This window comes from Oryza sativa, chromosome 9 (genome assembly GCF_034140825.1).
Source record: "Oryza sativa Japonica Group chromosome 9, ASM3414082v1".
Taxonomy (NCBI): Eukaryota; Viridiplantae; Streptophyta; class Magnoliopsida; order Poales; family Poaceae; genus Oryza; species Oryza sativa.
In genome coordinates, this window is record NC_089043.1 from 5,768,608 (window position 1) to 5,794,996 (window position 26,389).

Sequence of the window (26,389 nt, forward strand, 5' to 3'; positions counted from 1 at the left end):
ATTCTTCAAACCTGCTTAACAACTAAAATGTGGAATGGTTGGCCTGGGTTGGCTTGGGACGAGCTGGGACCCAGGGTCGGGTTGCCAGTTCGGTCTGAATCATCGTAGGCCTTGGGTTAAGGCAGGTTCGTGTGGGTTCACGGCCTTGATTAATAATATTGTATAGCTCTAGGACCGTGTTTACAAAATAGCTTTGAGCAACTAAGTGTCTTTTAATGCTGTTTACTGCAAACCCTAACCCCCTATATTATGGCTCCCTTGTACTTCCTTACATTTATTCTGCACTTGTGGGTGTGTCTTGTTGAGAACGGTGGTTGTACTCAGTCTTGCTCAATTTTTCCCAAACCCAGAAGAGGAGTTCCTGGAAGATGAAGGCTTTGGTGTCTAGCTCGTGCCTGCCGTCAAGCGCCTGTGGTTGTCGCCCTAGTCTTCCGCTGTTTTTCATTTGTCTTCTTGTGTGCTGGGTCTTCGCCGCCCATGTAATAAATTAATTACGCTTCCGCTTGTTAAACTCTGAATTGTATCAACTTTTGGTGTACCTTGCCTCCTGGGACAAGGAATAATGCACGCACGTAAGGAACGCCCGTTGGGTTATTTCCGGTCGTGACACACATGCCATCGGTCCTCACTGGCACTTGCCCAGCTTGAGACTCCAATGCTATGGCATGGAGCTTGGGTCCATCCGGGTGCATCCCCAATTGGTTCCCAACCTGCCTCATACATCTGCACGGGTGTTGAGGATGATGAACTTTCTCGTTCATTCCTTGCCATGTTGCGCGTCTCCCTGTATGCTCCACCTGCACGAGATTCTTCTATGGTCTGCAGGGGAATGGTTAGTTCACAGCAGTTGTACAAATGATACCCCGCATTTGGCAACGGAATTTCATTTGTACAACCGGGGAAAAGGTATATCAAAGATCCATCTACTTCATGTTTAAGAATATGCCCTTGCACTAGATAATTCTCATCAATACAAGGACGAGCGGCTGAGATGAAAGCTATTTGGTCACTAACGACCCCTAGCCCTTTTGCTCCGAGTAATCAGAGATGTGCACTCAACAAGAGCAAAAAATCTTATACGTCCTAACATTGCCTTATCATACATTTCACATGAGCAATTTTGGTTTTTGTAACCATGGCAAACATGATAATTAATTCATCCCCCCTAATGGGTCTAAGATCACCTCTAGGAAACAAAGTCATAGCAATCCACCTGTGCATGAGCCTAAGTGTAGGATTATGGATATCATTCGTCCTAGGTTTCTTGCAAATTGGAGCACCATAAATATCTTCCCAAAACCTATTTTTCTCGAACAAAGAAATTCCTTTCTGGAGATCGATTTTACAGGAATCGTGAAAGCCAAGAAGTGTACTTAATCCTTTCCATGTAAGTGTGTATTCTTTATGGAAAAAGCAAAAGGAAACTCCATCTTCTATTTCTTTCAAAGTGCACACAAATTGAAAAGTAAGCAAACGAGAATCAGGCTCATCAACCACAGCAAATCTATGCCAACCAACAGCTTTCCAAATAGCACGAAAATCAACATCCATACCTATCTTTTTCAGCAGCTCCGGAGAGTATTCTCGCATGTGAGCGTACTCCCGGTCGCTCAGAATGTAGTAGGCTTGTCTTTCCCAATCGTCAACAAGGTCGAGGTCGGCGTCGTTCAGGAGACGTCGCGGAGCTTCGGCGTCCTCTATCGAGACATCAGCTGATGAATGAGCACTAGACTCGTCATGATGACTTGACGAAAAGCCAGACCCCTTGAACAGACGAGACAGCTGCCTCCTCATTCTGCACAATGGAGCAAGAACGGTCTAACTCGGCGGGGATTAGAATAGCAAGAGTTTCACCCGCCGGTTAGTTTCACCAAAGCAACTTGTATATATGCAGCTAAGTATTTGAATTTGAGGGAAACTATCAAAGCTTGAATGAACTTGAGAGCAAACTTTAGAATGGGAATGAAAATGTGTTGAAATGGGGTGGATTTCCCTCTCCCGGCCGGTTGGCTTAAGTGGTGCACCCACAATGGTCAAAACTGACCTGTGGGGCCCACTAGCCGTTGCCTCAAAAAGGGAGGCAGCCGACCGTTGCCTGGCCGGTTCGGCCGAACCCTTGGTGAGCCAAACCAGCCCTACTTTCGGCCGTTGGGTTCCAACGGTCAGTGTGGTCGTGGCACAGTGAATTTTCGTTGAAAATTTTATTTTGATTTGCTCTGAAAAATTCATTTGAAGAATTTCCTCAAAATTCAAAAAAATCCTAAATGCAATTTTCAAATTCAAACATGTGATGATGCAAAATTTTAAATTGTTGAAAACAAATATGCGGATACATACCAATTTACCTGTTGGTGAAGGTCGCGTCATTTTAAGTCCGACGTGCAAGACCGTACCTCCTTTCAGTTCAGTGCGCGGATTTTCCACCCGTCTCCGGAGGTAATGGAGCGGGCGTCTTTGGCTTTTCTATCCACACCTTTGGTTTTGGTGCAAAAGACGGCTTCGACTGCTCTAGCTTCTTGGCCGGTGTACTTGATTTTACCGGCGTCTTCCATTAACGGCTCCTGTGCATCGTTGTTTCCTTTTTTAGGAAATTCTGCATGAACTTTAGGGCCCCTTTGATTCGCAGGATAGGAAAAACACAGGAATAGGAAAAACACAGGAATTGAAGTAGTATGATTCTTCAATCCCGCAGGAATCAAAAACATAGGAAAAAATGAAAGGTGCCCTTTGATAGTGCTATAGGAAAAATACAGGATTTCTCTTCCGGTTTGAATTTGAACAGATAGCCGTTGGCGTTCAAAGCAAGTACTAGCCGTTGCATGTCCTTATATATATTGCTGTAGCTGCAACTGGACATCAACAAAACTAGCTCACCTCACCTTCGATTGTATCGGCCAAGCATGACAAGAGCTCAAACGTGGCAATTCATTTGGTAAGTCATAAATGATTTTTTTTTCTTTTTGGTATGTATGTAAGGATTAGCAACTTATTTGCTTGCTTCTGCTCTCCTATATATATTGGTAGACCAAACCATCAGATTTATTATTTGTTGTTGATTTCCCCTGTGATTGTCATGGATCCAAGTTATCGACGACGGTCACAGAATGAAGATGAGTTCATGCTTTTTGTTCTCCCTACCATCGAAGGAGATTCGTCACAACCATCATCTAGTAGGAAACCGATGCACACATCAAAACTTTCAGGGGCTTGTCGTGTTAATGAAATCTTAACAGGTCATCAGAGCCTAAGCAAAAGGAATTTTCGCATGGAAGTTAATGTTTTTCGAGCTTTAGTCGATAAGTTGCGTGAGAAACAACTACTTGCTGATGCAAGAGATGTCTCAGTAGAAGAACAAGTTGCTATATTCTTGTATGCACTAGCAAAAAATGCAAGTAATGAGACCTTGCAAGATCAGTTTCAACACAGCGGGCAAACAATAAGCAAGTATTTTGGGGTTGTGCTTGATGCAGTTACACAACTTACATGTGTATATATACGGCCACCTTTCCTACACCCCCATCATATCTTGAGAAGACCAAAATTTCACCCCTTTTTTGAGGTATGAACAGATTCATGTTTTGATTTTTTTTTTACTTTGAGTTAAACCAATCATTGTACATAAAAAGACTTAATCAAGGTTATATTTGTATTTGTATAGAATTGTGTTGGCTCTATTGACGGGACACATGTACCAATGATACTTCCACTAGACCAGCAAGAACCATACCGGAATAGAAAGCAAACAATTTCTCAGAATGTTATGGTAGCTTGCGACTTCGATCTGAAATTTGTACATGTACATGCCGGCTGGGAGGGATCAGCTTCAGACGCAAGAGTTCTTCAAGATGCACTAAACCATGGTTTTGAAGTACCTCCTGGTAAATTTTTTCTTGTAGATGCTGGTTATGCAAATACAACACAGTTTCTAGCACCGTATCGTGGGACAAGATATCATTTAAAGGAACAGGGCAGAGCTAATCAAAAGCCACAAAATTATAAGGAGTTATTCAATCTTCGGCATGCACAACTCAGAAACCATATAGAGAGAGCAATTGGTGTATTAAAAATGAGATTTCCTATACTAAAGACCGGCTCACACCACCCAGCTCGTAAACAAGTTGATATTTCGGTTGCCTGTTGTGTTCTACACAACTTCATACGCCTGCATAATGGAGATATGGTGTGGCCAAGTAATTGTCGTTTGGAGATTGATCCAGATCATATTGTTGATGTGCCAAATGGAGACGAGAACTATAATGGTGATGTACAAGAATTTAACAACTCTAGAGAAGCTGGGAATAGAAAACGAGATGACATGGCACATCGGATGTGGAACCATTACGTAGCACGAAGGAAATAATATATTGCATTTGACCACCATGGCATTCAAGGTCAATTACTAGTCTTGTACTCCAAGTTTGTCACATTCTACTTAATGAAGTAACTACTTGCATGCACTCCCTCTAAGCAAAAGTATATCCTACTACTATCTGCTTCACAAAAGTACCCCCTTTGTTTCACAAAAGTACTATCCTTCTATTTGCATGCCATCTATTTCACAAAAGTACTATCCTACTACTTGCATGCCATATGTTTCACAAAAGTACTCACTCTAATGCTGCGATTTCCTTTCTAATCCAAGCCAGGCGTAATGCATCACTTGAAAAGGACAAGAAAACTTCCCTATTATCCTTACCTTTGAAGATATCAGCTGCCACCAATATATCTCCTATTTGTAGACCATGTAAACCTTCAAGCACTGTGATACACTTGTTGATGCTGTAAGGATCCTCCAATTTCTTCTCCTCAATTGCAGCAAATCGATCTATTTCTTCTTTTTTAAGTTTTAGGTATCTCTCATGAAATCCATCATCAGGACTAACAGATTTGATCTTTTGTTTCTTCCCAGGTCGAGATTCAGGAACCTCTGAAGGTGTTTGTGCCGAGCTAGGTGGGACTTTTGTGAGATGGACAGGGGTAGGTGAATGCTGTGAAAAGTCCAAATTGGCTGTCTCAACCTCTTCACCAAAAGGAAATTGCAAACCTGATTCACCTGGAGCATTTGAATTAGGGGATGGTGACTGATATGTATCAACCACATTTGCTTCTTGTGTTGAATGAGCTGGTGCATTCTTTGTCTTCCTTGCATAATGGTCCATACCATGGCGAGTTCTCCCTTCAGCATAACGACCTACACAATTATATTCTCCTCACGATCAGCATAACTTGCCTAAAACATTTCAACAAAACAAACAAACCACTGATAAAAAAAATATAAAGCTCACCATCATAAAGTGGAGCTAAATCATCAAAATATGGGAACGACTTATCTCGCCAATGAATTGCATCTTTGTTCTTGCGATCAGCAAAAGTGTCCCAAACACTTTGTGGTGCACTCACCATCATTCTGTCACTATCCCACCCAAAACCACTTTGATCCAACAAATCTTTAACACTGCGATAATCTTTCTTCAAATCCTGCTCCTTTTGCTTGACTTGGTTGGTCGTAAATGATGTACCGAATTTTGTATTCAGGCGGCAAACAATATTTGTCCATGCTTCCTTACTCCAAGCATTTTGTGTTCGAAAACCTGGCACGTCATGATCTGTTAGGAGCTCAATAAGGAACATCTTCATCTGGTGACTCCATCTGGCTCTCTTTGTCGTCCCTAAATTTGACAAACATTTAACAATTTCAGTTTCAGCAGCAATATGAAACAAAAAAGGTTTGATGCAAACAACAAGTGAAACTGAATTTGCAAATATTACCTATTTCTTGACGCTCTGCAGTCCCATGCTCACTGTCAACATCAACATAAACCTGTGATAGAGGTTGCTGGGCTCGTCGATCGGACAAATTGCGTTGATTTGTCATGGTCATCTGAGAAGAGCCTTTCGATGGCATTGCTTTCCTAACCCCCAAAAAAAAAAGAAAGAAAAAAGAAATACACAATCCTTATCAGAGAGGGATTTACACCTACAGTGCCAATGAAACAAACTAGTTCCAAGTAGTCAGCTTAAAAATTCACTAATCCATAGATCCAAAGTACAGAAGCACTAATAAGTCAATAATAAGTCAAGTATGAAAGCTCAAAAGTGCAGACAAATACCAAATCGATGGCCCTGGCTGCTGCCCTCGATGGCGGACCTGCCGCACGCCTCCGCCTAGCGGAGCCCAACCTGCGCGCCAGATGGATGCTGTGCTTGGTTGCTGCGTGCTGCTAGTTGTTGGGCCGGCGTCCCCAGCAGAAGCCGCATACGCGACTGAGCCGGCGAGCCTCGCCTCCGCCTTGCACCCCCAGCGGCCGGCTCAAGCTGTTGTCTATCTCTATCACAGTTGGCTTTCTTGGCTGCTAATATGTGGTCCTCGGTGTTCTCGTTCCCATCTTTCTCTCTCTCTCTCTTTTTCTGGAAGAAGCGCGAAGGGCCACGGTTTACCGCCAAACACACAAAAGTGGCGCCAACGACGACGTGCGCACGCGTGGGCGCGCCCTTCTTTCGCGCCAGGAAAGTTTCCAAAGAGGTCAGACCTCTTTCTTATTTTCCTGTGAAAATGAACTAAAGGAATGCAATCCTAAGGAATGTTTCCTTTCATTTCCTATGAATCAAAGACATACATAGGAAAAAATCCATAGGATTGTAAATCCTACAAAAGTCCTATGCCAATCCTTTGAATCAAAGGAGCCCTTACTAGGCTATCCGTATTGGGTGGCTCCACTTCGACCACTTGAATATTCTGCGGGTTTGGCCCGTACTTTATTCTGACCGTGGAGCATTGTTCAGTCCTTGGCTGAAACTCAAACTTTTCCTCCTTCTCGTTGATATGGAAACGGATACTTCCCGTTCCCACGTCAATGTTAGCTCCTGCGGTGCTAAGGAACGAACGCCCCAGGATGAGCGGCGTCTCTTTTCCCGTGTCCATATCCAGCACCACAAAGTCAACCAGGATGAAGAAATCCCATATCTTGACTGGCACATCCTCCGCTATCTCCGCTGGGTAACGGACTGACGAGTCAGCAGTTGTAGGCGCATCCGTGTTGGTGCCAACACCATGGTGTTGGTGCCAACACCGTGAAGTTGAGCTTGTCAAAGACGTCCTTCGGCATGACGCTGACACTGGCTCCAAGATCACACAGGGTTTGGTCGTAGGAGATCGTAGGACACCCCGGATCCTTCTTCTTTTCGGGGAGCTTGTGGAGTATGACGTTGCTGCACTGCTCCGTCAGCTTAACCACCTCTGTTGTTGGGAGCGGTCTCTTGTTGTTGAGGATATCATTGAGATAACTAGCATATGTTGGCACTTGCATAGCATCCAACAATGGCACGTTGATGTGAATCTTCTGGATTACTTCAACAAAGCGAGCGAACTGCTCGTCCACTGACGGTTTCCTACTCCGTTGAGGAAAACGGCAGCAATCATGTGTCGAAGTATTCCTGCGGCACGGCTTTTTCTGGCTGAACCTCTTTGTCAGCCGAGTCACTAGATGGCGCTTCTCTGGCAATCCCATTAGTTCCTGTAGGGTTAGGATACGGCGGATCACGAGTGGACTTACCTCCCCTCGTCGTGATCGCCTTGACATTTTCAATGGAGGAGTCGGGTTGGCCCAGAATCCTCCCAGTTTTAGTTGCAGGGACTAAAGAAGCCAATTGAGCTAGTTGTGTTTCTATCATTTTATTGAAGCTCAGCTGGCTTTGTAAAGCAGAAGCGAAACCATCTAGCTTAACATTGATGTTCTCTAGGATCTTGTAGACCCACCTCTCCCAGGCCGGGCCTGCTTACATCTGATAGCTTTTATAGGTCATAGACTGCCCTCACAGACCAACAAAAGTCTTTTCTGCACACTTTGTCCTCATTCGTGCGCACCCGGGAAGCCTGCTTACATCTGATAGCTTTTATAGGTCATAGACTGTCCTCACAGACCAACACAAGTCTTTTCTGCACACTTTGTCCTCACTCGTGCGCACCCGGGAACAATTTCCCGGTCGGTCACCCATCCCAAATTGCTCCAAGCCAAGCACGCTTAACCCTAGAGTTCTTTGGAGATCGGCTTCTGAAAACAAGTTGCAGCTTATTGATATAAGTATTCTATTAATGCCCAGGCCAGGAACGTCCCCTCTTGGCCACGTCCGTGTATCCAGTGCCAGCGCACGTGCCATGCTGTGTGACCACTTCGGGTCCATACCAGCTGATGAGTACACAACTAGCTCGGATATAACCATGACTACTTTATGTATTAATCAACCAAAGGTGCATATGTTCTACATTAGATTTACTTGTTATATATTTGAACAAACGTTACTACACAATAAGTTTTGTGTGTTTTCGTTTGCAGAGGTTCTTGCTTGTACGAAGTAAAAGAGGCCGAGCATAACGAATGCATGGATGATAAAGTTGATTGGGGACCAAACCAAGACCTTCTCCAAGTCTACTTCTAACTCACCATGTCACTTTTGGCCCATAGAAGACAAGAGATCAAGTTGTACACGTTTTGGATTTGGAATCAAGCCTCCTAACAGCATCAACTTCAAACGGACCTAGCCGCTGATCTAGAAGGAATTTCGAGGCCCATGAGTACTTGCTGGAAAGCTTATGGAGTCTACTTTCAGATGGTTTTGGTCCCACGTCAAAATTCTTACCGAGCTACCGTTGTCACGTTCCTTTGGGTCTTAGGTAATTTTTGTTTTGGCAAATTTGCACGTGATTAAATACCCAATACCGTTAATTCTTTAGTGAATTACTACAGTGCATTTTAAAAGGTACCTTACAGTTTAAAATTTTTATGCTTGTTTTGTGGACTTCTTTAATAAGTCGCAAAGCAGTGAGGGTTTATTAAGACATTTGATTGATACTAGTAATCATGCACGTGCAATGCACGTTCTTTATTACATCTTGCTTCAACCTAATATTTAGCAATGCATACTTAATATGTATCCAAGACTGTCCATTTTCGTTTCAGAGATAGAATAAATAAATTTTCATTGTAATTTCCACTCAACTTGAAAATGAAAAATAAACACAACACTTCAGAAGTGTAGAGCATCCAACCAGAGTACAACAATGCACATGGAATCCATGTTGGCGAGAATAGATCATTGAAACGGAGAAGACACCAAGCCTCATTTTTGTTTCCATACAAAATGAAAATTAAATAAAATTAAGAAAATCACCGTGTAGAACCACAGTACACCAGTATGGAATATTTATGCTGCAAAGAACTTAAGAAAAATACAACCTTTGCTATCATGTCTATTTTGAAAGAGTATTAGTTTTGCAACTGATCTTCGTCGCCAGATCAACAGGCAACTTTTGATCAATTTTGCACTTGATCAATATTCCTCCACCAATGTTTAATATACTAAATCAACAACTTCCTCATTTGCCACTTGAGAACAATCACAGAACAAATGGAATTTTAAGGAAGAAAACTTATAAAATAAGCAAATTCCAACAGGAAAACCTGGGAAAAAATAGCATGCAGTCAGTAACCACACCCAGATTGTTTGCAAAATAAATTAGCATAAAGATCAAATCACATGTTCAACTCCATTATTAGATTAAAATAGAAATTTCAGCCTCCCTGCTTCTTCCTTCCTACATAACAAATTCACCAATTTAAGAATAATTCACATTGTAAAATTCTACGAAACAACATGTATTTTTACCTGACGTGATTGTTCTAAAGTTTAAACCCTACTAACAACCTAGCAGTATCGAACAGCACAAACCAATACTTCACCTCAGGCATGAGACCCTCCTCCCAAGTGATGGACGCGCCGTTGGTCTGGATATTGTCCGTGAACATTCCCTTGGGGTCCTCCTTCCATAACCTGTAACAACCTGAAATTTTAATTAGTTGTTTAACATGTCATATATTGTGTTTCTGATAAAATTATAGGAGTTTCAAAAACTTTCTTAAAAAAAATTCTCCAGATGATTCTTATGTTTAAAATGGCTAGAAATTTAAACCTTTTACCAGACCTTCGTTTGGGACGATGTGAATCTTTAGTTACCGTTATAGGGAAAACATTTTTTTTCAGAAAACAAATAACTCTATAACCTTGGTGGCGAAATCTATAAGTTGCTGGGTTAATGAAGTCTCATCCAATTTTTCAGAGAGCACTACGACGCTAATAAAATTCACCAACACAACTAAAGACCTACTCACCAATAATTTCCTTGCACGAATGGAACGAGAATATAAGAGACTAAGCCAACTCAATACCAGATAATCCACGAAGATCCACCTTTCTTTTTCTCCCTTTTAACTTTTAAGCCAAGTCAAAACCTCTTTGTATTTAACTATATTAAATGACCAATCGGAAATATAACTTCATAGTCTAGTCATTAATATTTCTCTTATTAGATAATCTACCCAATCACGCATAGCATTTGGTTTGTAATTTGAGTAACTAGTGGCTGTGATTGTGTGATTGTGTACCTGTTTGTAGTGAAGTCCAATTTATTAGCTTGAATGATTTCTTTTGTTTTGCTGATTGGTACATGTTAAATGAACATAGACTCTGTACTAAATCTAAGCAACATAAAATTCCTTGAAGCTCGTCTTGTCTCTTAGACAACCTAAGATGACCACCATGAAGGTTTCATAATTTTATCATTCTTTTTACTACCTCAAGTAAAGCAGTCAAGGTAGTCAAGCTAAATTAATTAGAAACCTAATTGGCAAAATGAAGCAACTTCTAAATGTGCCTAAAGTTGAACTGAAGGATATAGGTTTTATAATTTATTCAAATAGTACATTATTTATAATGAGTTAATATAATTTTTCTAGAATTTTTACAGTCAGTTTTAACCTCATTAAAATTCAATTTATTTCTCAGCATACCCCTTTTCACCTTTTTGCCATAATTAAAATATTTTGAATTTTTGAGTGAAACTTTGAAAAATGGAAACTACGTAACTCAATCTATCTCCACGCCAGAACACACATTTTTGACTCTCTTGTAGCTAGGACAAACTAGTTACCCAAGAAGGAGAGAAGGAAAATTCCTGAAAATTCACTATTTTCAATGTGTACTTATGGTTCTAACCTTCCTTTATCTGTCCCATGGACCCAGCTCGACTTGGCCCCACCTGTCACAGACCTAGGCTCTCCACCAAACCCCAACCCACCTCCAGGTCATCCACCCACATCAGATCCATAAGACAAGCTAAACCCTTTCATCTTCTTCCTCTTTTCTTTCTCCCGTGCCTGTTCTTTTCTTTCTTGCAAGCTGAGCTCCCAGCTCACTTCTTCCCATCAAATCTCCTCCAAACACTTGAGATCCATCCCTGCATGTCACACCACAACAATCTCAAGTATCCAAGCCTCCCATCCATCCAAATATCTTGCACATGCATGGATTCGTGAGGGAGATCGGGAAGAAAATAGGTGGAGCTTGCTGCTGGTTGCAGCAGCAAAACAACCATGTTTTTCCTCCACTTGGTGAGTTTCCTTCCCATCCATTGTGTCCCTCTTGTGAGTGCCATTGTGTTGAGCCTCCCTACCTCTCTCCACAGGTCATTGATGCAAGATTTTAGAGCAAAGAACAGCTGCAACTCGTCTCTCTCCACTCCGACGATTACAACCCCTATCTCCCTCGGTTTACTCAGGTTGCTATCACCATTTTTTTTTTCTTCATTGATTTGTTCTTGTTCTATGGCTGTTTGTGCTCCAACCTTCACAACCAAAGTACCTCACCATCTGCATTCTAAAGTATATGCATGCATGGAGTGTAACAGCAACCTTTGGACCTTTATGAGTTGCCATTGGAAGCAAGTTGCTGTCTTTCAGCATCATAAGTTCTTAGGCCAGCTAGAAATTTCATGTTGCGACTTAATCCCTCCGAGAACTAACCAACACCTTGTAAAAGTTGTATTTACAAAACCAATAGCTGAGCTAAATCATGCCTTCTTCATTTTCCTCAATCACTGAGCATTTGCGAAGTAAACTTTCGAATCAAATCTTGGGCACAAGGGCTGCAGACAGCAGTTTTCTTTTTCTCACTCTCTAGGTTTCATATATACCTACTATCTTGTTCAAACTCCAAATTAAATAATCCGAATACTATTCCTATCACCAGTAAATTATACTCTTTTGTATGGAGCAAGTTTCACCCATGAAAATTTGCTAGAATATGTGGGTATCACCAAATGACCTATAGTTTATATTCAGTTTTGGCATAGGACCATTTTCAGCATTTGTGGCTTGTCACTTTTATATCTCCAGAATCATGGCAGCAAATAGGGTCATTCTTTCACCCAAGTTCTTGTTGAAAATGTGACATGTCCACTGTGTTTACCCCGTGTTCTGCAGAGCATGTTGCATATGCATGTTTATTCGAATCTTATTTGCATACTTGCCTCTTATCGATAGATTCGGAGAATTCGGAGTACGTGGAGCAAGACTCTGAGGTTGAGTGTGTTTCCACGCAGCAGCAAGGCAAGCACCTAAGCATATAGAACCTATGCTTTCTCTAAAAATGATTTGGTTGCAATCTATACGTACATATATGCATGCATTGCCTAGATATTAATATTGTCGGTTTATGGTGTATGGGTAGAACTCATTTATGCATTTAGTTCTTGTGATATTGCTGTCCTTATACCCTATTACCACTGGTTGGGATTACTTGGGATGTCTTATTCATTAATGCTTAGCCATGCTTAGTGCTAATAGAACTATAGAGATGGACAGTGCTATTAATTGTGGTATATAGACAACTTGCATTATTGGGCATAAAACTTGAGCACTTACACTAAATAATGGTTGATGAATTATGTTGGATTCGGACGGGTGATAGGGCGATAATGGGAGGTTGGTTTCCCCTGATGCAAGTAGCCCCGTCTAGGTCGTTAAGGACCGAACATTTTGACATCTAATCAAGCACCCTACGTACTTACCACATGCCTTATTTGGGACCGGCTTGTTCTTACTAGTTCTACTGTGATCATTTATACCACGTTGGAGAGTCGTGAGGCAGGTAGCCTTTGGAGGGCCTCGAGTGCCTAGGTTTGGACGGGGGTGCCTCCCGCGTGGCGCACCCGCCTTGGTCACATCGCGCACGCACGACTGAGTCGTCGGGAACCCCAGCGTGGTATAGGTGGTTGGGGTGGGGCTAAGAACGGGCATGTAATAAGCTTGAATCACTTGTGTACCACACTCGACGGGGTATGTAGCATTTGATCTTTGTTCATTTCGTGTGGGTCCTGTTGTACACCTCTGATCAGAGTATAATCTATTCGAATAGCCGTGTCCTCGGTTATGGACAATGCTTGATGTGTTAGTCAGTTATGTTAGCATCAAATGTGGATTATTATGGATGGGATTATGTTTGATGGTGGTGTTGGCATGTTGTGCCATGTTGGCATGGACTTTGGTAGTCCATGGTTGATGATGAGAGCGCCGTTTGGGCTCATTTGCTTATACATTTCAGAATTATATACTTGCTGTCCATAAATTAAAATGATGCTAGATTTACTTGTCCTTGCTTATTTTACTCATTAATTGCTCAATAAAATTAGCTTTATGCAAATGTTGAACCTAGAGACCCACTATAGGCTAGAAAGCTTGCATACTTCTCTCTCCCTTATGTATTTATAATTTTGGGTAAGACTTGCGAGTACAATCTTGTACTTAACCCGGTGTCTGCAATTTCAGGAGAGGATTCCGGTTATGAGTTATGTTTCTTGTGTGGTCATTGCTTTGCCAAGGGCGGCGAGGGCAATAAGTGATCTATTGCAGCTTGGCTCTTGCCCGGTTGGTTTGCCCTAGTGGGGTTGTGGCACCACCGGTTTTATCTTTTGCTTATGAACTCTAATTGAGACTTCCGCTGCTATATTTATGTGTTGTATGTTGGGACCTTGGACCATATTATGTGTCATGTACCTTGCTGCACTTTAACCCTATTATGGTACTTGCTATGTTTATTAATTGCTTGCGATGAAAGTGTGAGGCTAGTCGCATTCCTGGGGACTAGCCAAGCATGAGTAACGAGTTTTGATCGCTTGAGATAATCGGGGATAGCGCTTTGGATCGAGTCACTGGGGTATGCTTTCAGTCACCACCTTCGAGTGGTTGATGGGCTTATGACAGAGTGGACTGGCAAGCTATCTTACGGTTATGTCTTGCGCTCACTACTCGACATTTCGGTTATTATAACAGAAGGTTGTCAACCGCGATCATGGACATATTGAGGACGAGTGGCTATTTGTGCATGTATGGATCCCACTTCTCCAATAGTATGTGGTGGTCGCGTTGGACACTGGATGGTATAATACTCGGGGTGTCCACATAACCCATTGTCGCAGATGCGCCAACTTGGGAGTCGGTAATGCCACGGGCCACGGTAGCAGATATGGATGAGGATCCTGGCTTTGGAAGCGGGCTGGAGGAGGACGCCAGCATGCCATCAAGGTGGGAGGCGGCGAAGGTGTTGAGCATAGTCTCTTTTTTCTTTAGTTACAACTACAATGAATCAGTGAGATTTTATTCAGCGACTATAGCTTGCACTCATCGTATACATAATTTAACGACTCCACATATATTCATTTAGTCTAATGCACAATAACGCTTTTGTAAACTATATTAATTCTTATCAACAAAAGAGCTAGGTTAATCAGCATAAGTGCAGTTTCCCATGAAAATTAAGCAAGCAGATTAAATTTATGTAGGATAGCCCAACATTGTGATTTTCCGGAAACAGGCCAACACAGCAAGATGAAAAGTACTACTCCTTTATAAATAAATGCAAAATGATATCTAAGCTAAAAGAAATATAATTAGATTGACATTAATTAAATGACATAGCAAGAAATCCTTACCGTCTGAAATACATATATCGTCCAGACCATCATGATCAATGTCCCGCCTACCTGGATTTTTCACATTTTGGTCCTTTTAAAAAACCTATTTCGCTAATAGACCCCTAGAAAAACTTAACCCAGAAATGGTCCTTTTTGGGGCGCCAGAGTGGCTGGCGCCGTCGTCCTCCTGCCACCGTGGCACACGCGAACTGACGTAGCAGGAGGAGGGCGCCAGCACAGCTGGTGCCGCCCCAGGGAGGAGGGCGCCAGCATGGCTGGCGCCGCCCACCCCCCCCCCCCCCCCCCACCCCTCGCCTCCATTTCTCTGTAAGGAGTTGCAATAGTGTCATTTTTGTTTTATTTTTTGGGATGTTTTTCACTTAGGATCACGATATAACCAACCACAAAAAAATTTTAAACTCGAACGGAATATACCACTTAGCTAAGTCTAAAAATATCTAGCATACCACTTAGCCTACTTTGCACCTTCACCAAAATTAGACCATAACTCCTTTAGTAAAACCCTTTAATCAGCATGTTAAACATAATGCAATCTACCACTATATGAAATTACTTAATCTAATTCAAAATATAACCACATGAAATGATAGCCATAAGTTAAACAATACAGAGATGCAAATTTTTTATTTTTATTTTATTTTTTTGATATTTTTTCGCACTTAGGAGAACGTAGAACCAACCATACAAAAAATAAACTCAAACAGACAAAATATGTGACTTGTAGAATTTTTCAAAGCTCTAGCGAAAAGTCATTCAGGTGTCATCTATTAAAATTGGTGTAACTTTCTCATACGAACTCGGAATCAGGCAAATAATATATGCACGGACATCTACAAAAAAAGTTACATCCGATTCTTCCCTGCTTCGCCGGGTTCAGCGATATTAAAACCTCCAAATTCCGCTTGCAAGATTGTGTTTTCGAGGAGAGAAATTTTTCGGTAGAGCTTTGGAAAATTCCACATGCCACATATTTTGTCCGTTTGAGTTTATTTTTTTTATGGTTGGTTCTTTTGAGTTCCTAAACGTGAAAAAAATATTAGAAAAATAAAATAAAAATAAAAAAGTTGCACATCTCTCTCCTCTGCACTAGTTCGGAGAGAGAGGAGAGGAGAGGAAAAATTCTACATGCCACATATTATGTCCATTTGAGTTCATTTTTTCTATGGTTGCTTTTTGTGTGTCCCTAAATGTGAAAAAAAATATCAAACAAATAAAAGAAAAAAAAATTGGGGGGGAGGGCGCCAGCCACTCTGGCGCGCTCCCCCTAGCCACCTCAGCATCGCCCCGCCACGTCGGCAGGGGGACGGCGCCAGAGAGGCTGGCGCGACGGCGCCAGCCACTCTAGCGCCCCAAAAAGGACCATTTCTGGGATAAGTTTTTTCAAGGGTCTATTTGCGAAATAAGTTTTTCAAAAGGACCAAAATGTGAAAAATCCAGTCCCACCTACTATATCAAGGAAAAAAATTCCAACAAAAAAATGCATGAAGATTAAAGATCACGTGTGGATATATTGTTGAGAGGCATTTCCACAAACACTTTGTAAGTGCTTCCCTGATAGCAACTTGGAGTACTACCGATATTTTGTCTTCAATTGTTTCCTTCAACACCTTTTCTACTCTGTGGAGCACAGATATATGACAAAATATAAATTATAAAATGGTCACATAAAAAGCCAATCAAGCGTCTGTCAAACAAACTATTAGCTGGAGCACAGGAGCGCTATTCTACCATACTACCACAGTCAGGATTGTACGTTATTCGTTATCACCAATCAACCAAACTTGGAGACTGATCGGGGCTAGCTGACCAGCTTGGCGACGACGCTTTCGCACCACGGCCCAGGCAGAGACGGCGCCGTTACCGCTAGAAGATCGAGTGCAGCGATGGAGCTGTGGTGGAGACGTGGAGTGGATGCAGCCGTGGCGGAATGGATGCAGCAGGCGCCAAAAGGACATGGGAGTGGATCGAGGCGATGGCGGTGGAGTGGATCGAGTGGATTCAGTAAGTTTAAGTCTGAAAATTATTCCCCTTTCAACGCAGCAGCAACCTTCAATAGGTGCGGCGGCATCGATCTTGGCAAGGGAGAGCGGGGGGTCGGTGGTGCAGCCGATCTTGGTGACGGCGAGTGAGTGGTTAGCGGTGGCGCCGATCTAAGCGAGGGCGAACAGGCACTGCGCCAGCGCTCTCTCCCCCTCGTCGCCCACAGGAGCAGAGTAGGGGTAAGGTGGGAAGGAGGAGGTGCAGTTGAGACCACGCTTGGCGGGAGCATGGACCACAACAGTAAATCCAGATCGGAGCAAGCCTGGGGAGGGAGGAGTGGAGAAGAGTTCCCGGCGGTGGATGGGAGCATCACAGGGGGCGTGGCGGATGGGGGTGGTGCCGGCGGTAGGCAGGACCACTGGAGAGCGCCGGCAGCAGATAGGATGGTGATGGCGACGTGGGAGAACGATGAAAGCGGTTGGCGAGGCTGTGTGGTGGTGAAGGAGTCGGCGCGCGGTGCGTAGGCGGAGACGGCGCGCGGCGGATGGAGGACGGGACGGCGAATCGGCGATTAATCGGCTTTATATTTTGTTTAGTCATTTTGATGACCGTAATCATTCCATACCGCTTGGTTGGTTATTTATTTTATCCTTGACTATATGTTTAGTTTGCTCAACTAATTACATAGTCGAGGGCTACACCTAATTAGGTGCATCTAGTTGATGCACCTTAATTTTTGTTTTTTTAGCCCTTCACAGCTTGAGATGATTGAAGTACTCGAGGGTTGCAGCGGAGGATAATTGAATTACTCGACCTTTTTATTAAATCACTTGGGAAAGGATTATCTCGTCGTCTGTGAATGTCTCAGGGGCTATACCATATACTCACAGGGTTGTGTTATCCGACTGGTTATTGGGGGTAACACATAGTAATAGAATATGTAAAGATAAGGACTCAGGTATTATGTTAACTTGTATATCAAGGAAATATCTTGTAGTTTTACTCGGTGACAATTGTAAAATATCTATAGAACTTAGATCGTAAGGGATAAGGTTTCTATCTTGTAATCACGACTCCTCTACCTATATAAGGAGAGGTCGGGGGGCTCCTTGAGGGTATAACCACCCTTCAGATTGTCAAATCAATAACACAATCAGCAGAATATTTCCCCGGACAGGAGTAGGGTATTACTTCTCATCGAGAGGGCCTGAACCAGTATAAATCCTTTGTCTCATAACCCATCCATTTTTACAGCTTGTTCGCTACCCCCTTTAGTATTGCCGAAATCTAGTTTCGACAAAGAGCTAGCCATACTTCTTAAAGCTTGCAAAAATAAAGAAGGAGGAGGTATATCAAAAAGGAGTAAAGTTTAGTTTTATATTTATCCACTAAATAGGTCTTGGTACCACCATATATTCCACACACACATCTTGCATGATCTTGATCAGAAGTAATAAATGTGAATAGAAGTATGACTCACTTGATCCCTACCAAACTCCACATATATGACCTTAGAATAGGGACCAATGCAATACCTTGGTGAGGAATACAATTATATACCGCTGAGGGACTGAGAGAATCATTTGAGCAACTTGTTTTTTTTATTTGCACAAATCATTTGAGAAAATCTCCTGAATAAAAGTTAGACAAGGAATGGGTGAGTAGTGCTTTACTAACCGTTCTGTCTCTCAAACACCCAAGACAAGGTGAAGCATGATGCCTCACAGTTTAGGCGTATGGTTAAGCCACCGTGCTGGCTGACTTGATTCTGGTAAGGGTACCCATACTATGCATTTTGTACATTCTAGATATACAGCATTGCAACAGCTCCTGATCAATAACCAAGTCTTTGTTTCCTTTCATCCTTTACTCGAGACGAGCAAAGATTCAAGCTTGAGGGGATTGTTGACGGTCGTTATCGACTAATTTCGACCGTCAATATTACCCAATTAATGAAGACTAGCTATGCTTGCAATGCATAATTTCCAAATAAAATATCTACTTCCACTATGTGCTATGCTACTAACATATATGCAGGAGAAGCATTCATAAATGGAGGAGAATCGACGAAACATAACTGAACAATTAATCAAAATCCGTCGAGAGGTAGATTTACGGGTGGATGGGCCTCTAAACCCATTAAAATAATATCAATTGGGCCCAACTAATGCACTTCTGAGCTGAGGAATCAACGAGGAGTTCATCTGTCGATTTGTGGGCTAAATGGGCCAGTCTAGGGTTCTATCGAACCCAAAACAGCCCAGATGGCCCAGAAATTCCACAGGCCGGTAGTTATCGACATCCCATGGCAGTTGTGACCGTTTCTACCTGAAGCAACCGTCATGGACACTTGGCACAAAGAGGTGAAGCAAGAGGGAATATGCTCATTGGATGCTTTGAGCATTTCCACACTCCCAAGGCACCTCATAGCGTATAAATACCCCTCCTCTCACTCCATTCTCCACACACTCAAGAAGAAGATCAAAGAGCTCTCTCAAGTTTAGTAGTGGTCTAGTGCTAGTGGAGTAGGAAATAGAATAGTTTTCTTAGTCCTCGAGTCTTCAGGAGATTTCGGGTATGGCTCTAGCAGCTTTTCTCTCTTCTTTTGTAAGACATTAAATTAATAGAATATTCTTCTTTATACATCTTTGGTATTTTATTCGCTTTTTATTATCTGAGTACCGACTTTATTTTCTACGTGTATCGATATAGTTGTGTAGCTAGCTTACCGAAGAGGTGCATTGGTATGGGTTTAATGTCCGAATATTCGGTTGCTCTATGTTGGATGCATGGATGTGGTGTAGTATTTAATAATGCAAGCATGGTGCTTAGATTATTAAGTACTTCCTCCGTTTCACAATGTAAGTTATTCTAGCATTTCCCACATTCATATTGATGTTAATGAATCTGGATAGATATATATGTCTAGATTCATTAGCATCAATATGAATGTGGGAAATACTAGAATGACCTACATTGTGAAACGGAGGGAGTATCATTATCTGGCCATATATGCTGCGGGACAGTAGAGGTGGGCTGCTGATGGTGACAGCTCAGTACAGGTGTTCCTCTACGTTAGTGTATATTCCTGAGACACTTTCCTGGGGAGGATACTCTTCTGTATTTAGCCCTGGTTGGATGGCCATGACAGGCTGTCGTAATTAACTCGGCAATCAGGGGTGGTCTCTCGAAACACTAGGAGGGCACTATTAGGGCTATTGTTTGCATGACTGTATACTAGCAGTGTAAAGTAAGCATGAATGCATATTAGAAGTATAGGAATGAATTCTTTTCTTATTCTTCCTCCACTTAGTTTAGATTATATTTTAGTGAGAATATATTAGCTCTTTCTTCTGTGTGTCACATTTATCCTACCTTTTGAATTACTTAACCCCTCCATAGACCTTGATATATACAAGTAATATATAAATTATCAGTATAATTCTCTCTTATCATATCTTCCCTTGGATTAAATAAATACGATACCTTGAAATACTTCCGGGTGAAATTATAATGGTATATCCGTGCGCTTACGGATCATATCTGTAACTATGAATATACCATGAATATTTCTACATCATTGCTAGAAATTATATTTCTAGTAATGTCGTTAAGAAATCAGTGGCGGACGCAGCTTTATAAAAAAGATGGGGTGGAGATGTTCGCTCGATAAGTACAACCAAACACGGCACGCATTATATTTATATATTTTAATCACATAAAAAGTTCAATACAATCAATAAATTAAGACGAATAAGAACATTCAAGATAATACTTTTATTCTGGATGGTGCGTTTCATTTTAAAACAAAACAATAATCTTTATGTTATATATAATTCATCATATCAATTTGCAAAAACCAGGTAATTTATAAAACATTGGTGATAGTTAACTGGTCATTGTCTTTAAAAATCGTTTAATATATAAGAAGATGTCCTGCTAATAAATTAGCCCTTTCTAGAGTAGAGACTATTGGAAAACACATGCTAGCACTTTCTTTAAAAGAAATGTCTATATCCACAAGGTCAAAATTCTAAGAGGAGAAAAATCCGGTCACTAGCTTGTTGCTCATCAGTCAATTATATTGAAAACTCCACTACATCTACGATACCTTGATTTCATTTTGGACTTCTTGCTGATGATACCTTTTCCAACCGGGCTGCCTGGAAACGGACAGCGGCTTTCGCCACTTCAGACCTTTGCTGGCTGCCGGCTGCCGGCTACCGCAGGCCCGCTGCCTGCAATGCCATGCCGCTAGCTAGCCCTAGGCCCTAGCGGACTGCAGCAGGCAGCAGCCTGGCATGGCAGCAGCACCCGGCGTGGGCGGTGGATGCGTCGGCGCAGTCGCGCGTACGACGGCAGAGGCAGTGCGCCACAATGGGTCGGTGTCAATCGGCGTCGGGCAGCATCGCCGATCGGAAGACGAGAAAACAATCAAGACGAGAAGTCAAGTCTGTTTCGTGTGCGGCTGCGGCGTGTGCGCGTGATGCTGTTGATGTGAAAAAACACACACTGGCCTGGAGATCTGATTAACTCCTGTGCAGGTCCAAAATCTCGCCTTTAGCTTCGTGAGCGTGCCAGTTGATTTGATCCTACAATCAACAAGAATAAAGACAAGAGAAACCGTGGTTAAATCCATAAATGATAGCCGATCGGCTAGTTGCCGATGACGTATCATTTATCTTCGAGCCGATCTCAATCTTGTCACCTTGCCATTGAATCAAGCACTGGTGCATGGTTGAAGGAATACAACAATTCGCATGAATCCAATCCCTTCCAAGCAACAGGCTGTAGGATCCCTTCCCATCGATGACAAAAAACGTTGTAGGAACAGTTTTGCTGCCGATTGTCAACTCCACATTTAAAACTCCCTTGGTCTCCGATGGATTACCACCAAAATCCTTGAGAATCAGGTTTGTCTTGATGAGATCATCTATATTCTTGCCCAGCTTCCCGAATGTAGCGTATGGCATCAAATTCACAACAGCCCCACCATCGACCATCATCTTGGACATCGGCTTCCCATTGACAAACCCATTGACATATAATGGCTTAAGGTGCCGATTCTCTGTCCCTTCTGGCTTCTCAAAGATTGCTTGCTCTGGCGACAAAATCAACCTAGCAGAGGCCTCTTCTACATCATCAACATTGGCTTGTTTAGCTTCGAATTCTGCAGGTAACATAAAAACCATGTTTACCGACGTGGATGCAACAGCTTTGCTCTTGGTCAATCTCTTCGCCTTGTCGGCTTCAAATTCATCGGCTGTTGTAACTTTACTTTTGACGCGCCATTCCTGCTTGGTCTTCTTCAGCCGATGATTGATCTCCTGTTGTACCTCCAGAAAACGCTCTCTGTTCCTCATCCTTTGAACCCTTTTCTTCTGATTTTTGGTGAAAATACCAGAAGGACACCATTGCGTTTTTCTACCCTCATCTTCATCTTGATCACGATCATGATGCACTAGGCCCAACCTCTGATGAACAGGACTCTTTTCTGACCCAGCCGATTGCCTCTATTGTAGGATCGGCTTGAACTCCCCGCATTGTCTCTGCATCCAGGGCAATCTTCAATTGATGGCAACCGCATCCCCTCGTTCTAGCAAAATCTGAAAAACTCACAATCTCAATGTGGATCAAAACCGTCATCTTTCTCTTCAAAATACCTCTCCTGCTGCTTGTCATGCCTCCTTTGATATTTGTTGATAATTCTAACTGAATTCAGCTGTGAACTCCGATGTTTGCCCTCATCGGCTGTTCTCCCAGATATATGCACCATGTTGATAGGAAAAGGATTACCATTGACCTTCATCGGCTTTTTGGAGTCAACAAACTTAATTTTGCCTCCCTCGATAGCCAGCTGGATCTGTTGTCTGAAAACTTTGCAATCATTGGTAGCATGAGAACTAGAGTTATGCCACTTGCAATATTTCCTTTTCCCCAACTCCTCAGCCGATGGAATCACATGACTAGCAGGAAGTTGAATCTGCCTCTCCCGAAGTAGCAAATCGAAAATCTTATCAGCCTTGGTGATATCGAAATCATATCTTTCTTCCTTCCCAGAACTCTTCACCCATGGGCACGCTATAATCTTTTTGCTTCTGGCCCATTCGGCTGCTGCTACCTTGGAGTCATCTTCTTCTTCAGAGTCATACATATAAGGATACACATGATTGACCTTCTTGAAATTCTTCTTAGCCTCTACAAACCTTTGCTCATGCAAGGTCACCTTTAGTGCAAGATGGGACAAGCTCTCGAAGTCTTGGGACGAAAACTTCTCCTTGATCGGAGCGATCAAACTCTAAAAAGCCAGATTAGCTAACCGAGAATCGGTCAAAGCCAAACTGTAACACCTATTCCTCATCTCTCTGAATCTCTGAATATAGTCCTGTACAGTTTCATCATGCCTCTGTCTAATTGCTGTCAAATCAGAAAGCTTCATCTCATGAATCCCACTGTAGAAGTAGCTGTGAAATTGTTTCTCTAAATCGGCCCAACTATTGACAGAATTATAAGGTAGCGAAGAAAACCATGTGAATGCCGATCCAGACAAAGACAAAGGAAACAATCGAACCCTCAAAGCATCAACAGCCAATGCCTCTCCACACTGAGCTAAGAATCGGCTGACATGCTCATAGGTTGAAATATTGTCTTGTCCTGAAAACTTCGAGAAGTCCGGAACCTTGTATCGGTTGGGCAGCAAAACTCTTTCAAACCACTCAGGATAGGGGTGCCGATACAAATTTCCAGTGTCTTTTGGCTTAAGCCCAAACTGCTCCCTCATCACATCTGCAATCATGCCTGCCCAAGGCTTCTGCTGGGGCACTCCTTGCATCTGCTGCTGTATTGGATCGAATTGATTGAGTTGGGGTAGAAACTGAGGCTGAGGTGATCCTCCTGTTTGATATTGAATTTGAGGTGACCGAGGTGGATACTGGAGATTGAAATTACCACCAAGATAGTTTTGAGGGGTTTGTTGAACATTATACATCTGCTGTTCAGGCACAAACTGGGCTCCGACAGGTGGATTTTCTGAGCAATAGGTGTTCTCTGTCCTGTTGGTATCTGTTGCACCGTCTGCTGCCTAATCGGCTGGATAACCTGCTGCCTGATTGGTGTCGACTGTACTGGCTCGACAGTCGGCTGAGTTGGCGCGAACATTGCAGCAATCTGCTCCTGAGTCAGCCGATTGATGTTCTGTCCAACATGTTGTGGTTGCTCTCTGGTCAAGACATGAGGATTAACCACCTGCCTTTGTGCCGACGACGGTGCACCTGTTGCTAGAGCTGAAACTGCTGCCATCGGCTGGACCGGTGGTGCATTGGCGGTATGCTGTTGGTTGCCTATCACCAAATTCTTGTACTGTGGGAACACGCCATTTGGTAGGAAGACTGGCCCCGTGTTTTGATGCTCAGTTATCGTACCATCAACCACAGACTTAATCATATTTGTTAAAGTGTTAACAAGCACTCCTGATTGGTTGGTCAAAGCATGTTGCACAGCATAGTCAACTTGGTCTTGGAAATTATTGCACCTTGGAGGCTCTTGCTCCTCAGCATCCTCTTCTCCAATGTCCTCAACCTCACCATCTCTAGGTTCCGCACCTTTGTCACCTGAACCATCCACACCACCTTTAGCTCCCTTGGTTCTACCATCTTGAGATGAGCTTGTTCCAGGTTCATCGGCAGCAACCACCTTCAGCTTGTACTTTTGAATGACTGTTCCTTGGCGGGTTTCCTTGAATGAGTTCATGAATTTCTCCTGAGCGCTCTTCATTATTTGCACAAACTCCAGCTTTTGTTCTGGTGATAATTTGTCTATAGTGACTGGAACAATGTTATCAGTCCCAACTTCATATGATGATTGCTTGGTCCCCGGAGGATTTGGATGCTTGGTCCCCGGAGGGTTTGGAAGCTTGGCCCTCGGGGGGTTTGGAGGCTTGACTCCTGATGACGGTGATTGTTTTTCTGCCATGAGAAAAAGTTGTCACAACTCGATCCCACCGGACGTGCCAAAAGCGTGTTGATGTGAAAAAACACACACTAGCCTGGAAGATCTGCTTAAATCCTGTACAGGTCCAAAATCTCGCCTTTAGGTTCATGAGCGTGCCAGTTGATTTGATCCTACAATCAACAAGAATAAAGACAAGAGAAACCGCGGTTAAATCCATAAACGATAGCCGATCGGCTACTTACCTATGACATATCATTTATCTTCGAGCCGATGTCATCTTTGAATCGATTGGCAATAATGAATAAATAAGATAAAACTAAATCTACTCGATCGGCTGTAGACATTAACAGCATATAGTCTTTACTCCGATATATACTTAAACTAAGTGATTGGGATAGACGGTCGCCATGCCGAGACAGTATAAATCACTTAAGTCGAAATATATATTAAAGCAATGAATATGTAGATGTTTATAGCATAGCTGATCAAATAGATCTAGCACGTATCGGCTAATACTCCGATACCACTTTATACTAAGATATCAAAACAAGCAAGATATACTAAACAGAAAGCCTAATATACTTTGTTGCAATAAGATCTAAATATAAAGGGCAGATTTAGTATAATGATCAAGCATACAAGACATAAAATAGCTAAATCAGGTAAGATCGGCTGAAACTCCGATACTATCTCTATTTATGATCATAAAACAGGCTGGATATCACAATTATAGATAAAACTTAATAGATCAAACTCAACCGATACAGCATTAAGCATAAAGATAACTGTGAGATCTATACAAGATGATGAAAACCTCTAAGAGATGGTAGATACACGATATAATCTAGATTAATAACGAGATCTAACTCTATCGGCAACTTCCTAACAAAAGAAACAGCCGATGACAAGTTATATAGCGTAACTAACAGAGATTATAAAGTATATATGATAACTCAACGAATTACATAGACAAGATTAGAGTGTCATAAAGATGGAAGCACTATTCCCGAGAACGCAAACCGCCATGACAAGTTTACCTCTAGTTGAAGATCGAATCGATGCAGCTCAACCCGAAAGCAAGAACTCGTCGAAATAAAATAAAAGGGTGGCGATGCGCCGAAAGTGTTATTGAACATGTGTTAATTGATTACATGGGTTCAGGTCATATTTATACCCGAGATACAAAATATGTCCTTGCCGGACACGACTCTTATCTCTAACAAACTCTAAGATACCATAAGTCTTTGCGGCAGACTTTTACCCAAACATATCTCTAAGGAAATTAAATAAGATATCCTAATTAATAGATACAATTACCTATCTGAGAGCTTTATCTCCATCGTGGCAATCCTCATGAAGCACGTCCATCGATTCTAGAAGCAGCCTCGAAGCCATCTCAGCCGATTCAGAATCCAGCCGATGCCTTCGCAGCCGATGCATACTCTATTCTTCAAATCTATGTCTTTGCCGAATCCACTTCGATTCCAATGCCGAACCTGGTTCATATCTTACCAAATTTGGTCGTTAACAGATGCCTAACGGGCTAACATTGGCTTGTTTGCTTGATGGGCTGACTTGTGGGCTATTCCTTGATGGACTGATGGATATGGCATCCAGGGGAGTGGGGCAACGTGG

The 26,389-nt window shown here is 42.4% G+C and overlaps 2 protein-coding genes and 1 long non-coding RNA gene across 3 annotated transcripts; 2 read left to right on the forward strand and 1 right to left on the reverse strand.

The window, feature by feature from the left end:
- The first annotated feature begins 2,720 nt into the window (after positions 1 to 2,720).
- LOC107276824 (uncharacterized) lies at positions 2,721 to 4,360 on the forward strand. The gene is made up of 2 exons (XM_066304270.1): positions 2,721 to 3,559; positions 3,659 to 4,360. The coding sequence occupies exons 1-2, from the start codon at positions 2,966 to 2,968 to the stop codon at positions 4,358 to 4,360; spliced, it is 1,296 nt and encodes a 431-aa protein (XP_066160367.1). The 5' UTR covers positions 2,721 to 2,965.
- Positions 4,351 to 6,330, reverse strand: LOC107275777 (L10-interacting MYB domain-containing protein). Its single transcript, XM_015755905.3, has 4 exons — positions 6,111 to 6,330; positions 5,770 to 5,912; positions 5,286 to 5,669; positions 4,351 to 5,191 (listed from the first exon to the last, which is right to left on the reverse strand). The coding sequence occupies exons 2-4, from the start codon at positions 5,903 to 5,905 to the stop codon at positions 4,608 to 4,610; spliced, it is 1,104 nt and encodes a 367-aa protein (XP_015611391.1). The 5' UTR covers positions 5,906 to 5,912; positions 6,111 to 6,330; the 3' UTR covers positions 4,351 to 4,607.
- Positions 6,331 to 11,190: 4,860 nt separating this feature from the next.
- LOC9267737 (uncharacterized) lies at positions 11,191 to 13,931 on the forward strand. The gene is made up of 4 exons (XR_001539835.3): positions 11,191 to 11,444; positions 11,519 to 11,611; positions 12,375 to 12,440; positions 13,659 to 13,931. It is a non-coding gene; the product is annotated as an uncharacterized lncRNA (long non-coding RNA).
- The last annotated feature ends 12,458 nt before the right edge of the window (positions 13,932 to 26,389 follow it).

What these genes read in the sequence shown, in the direction of transcription:
- LOC107276824 (XM_066304270.1), top strand. Translation starts at nt 2,966, where the DNA reads ATGTATGTAAGGATTAGCAACTTATTTGCTTGCTTCTGCTCTCCTATA. An exon ending in AATTTCACCCCTTTTTTGAG is followed by an intron (nt 3,560 to 3,658) that starts GTATGAACAGAT and finishes GTATTTGTATAG; the next exon opens with AATTGTGTTGGCTCTATTGA.
- LOC107275777 (XM_015755905.3), bottom strand. Translation starts at nt 5,905, where the DNA reads ATGCCATCGAAAGGCTCTTCTCAGATGACCATGACAAATCAACGCAAT. An exon ending in TGCAGAGCGTCAAGAAATAG is followed by an intron (nt 5,670 to 5,769) that starts GTAATATTTGCA and finishes TGTCAAATTTAG; the next exon opens with GGACGACAAAGAGAGCCAGA. An exon ending in TTTAGCTCCACTTTATGATG is followed by an intron (nt 5,192 to 5,285) that starts GTGAGCTTTATA and finishes ATAATTGTGTAG; the next exon opens with GTCGTTATGCTGAAGGGAGA.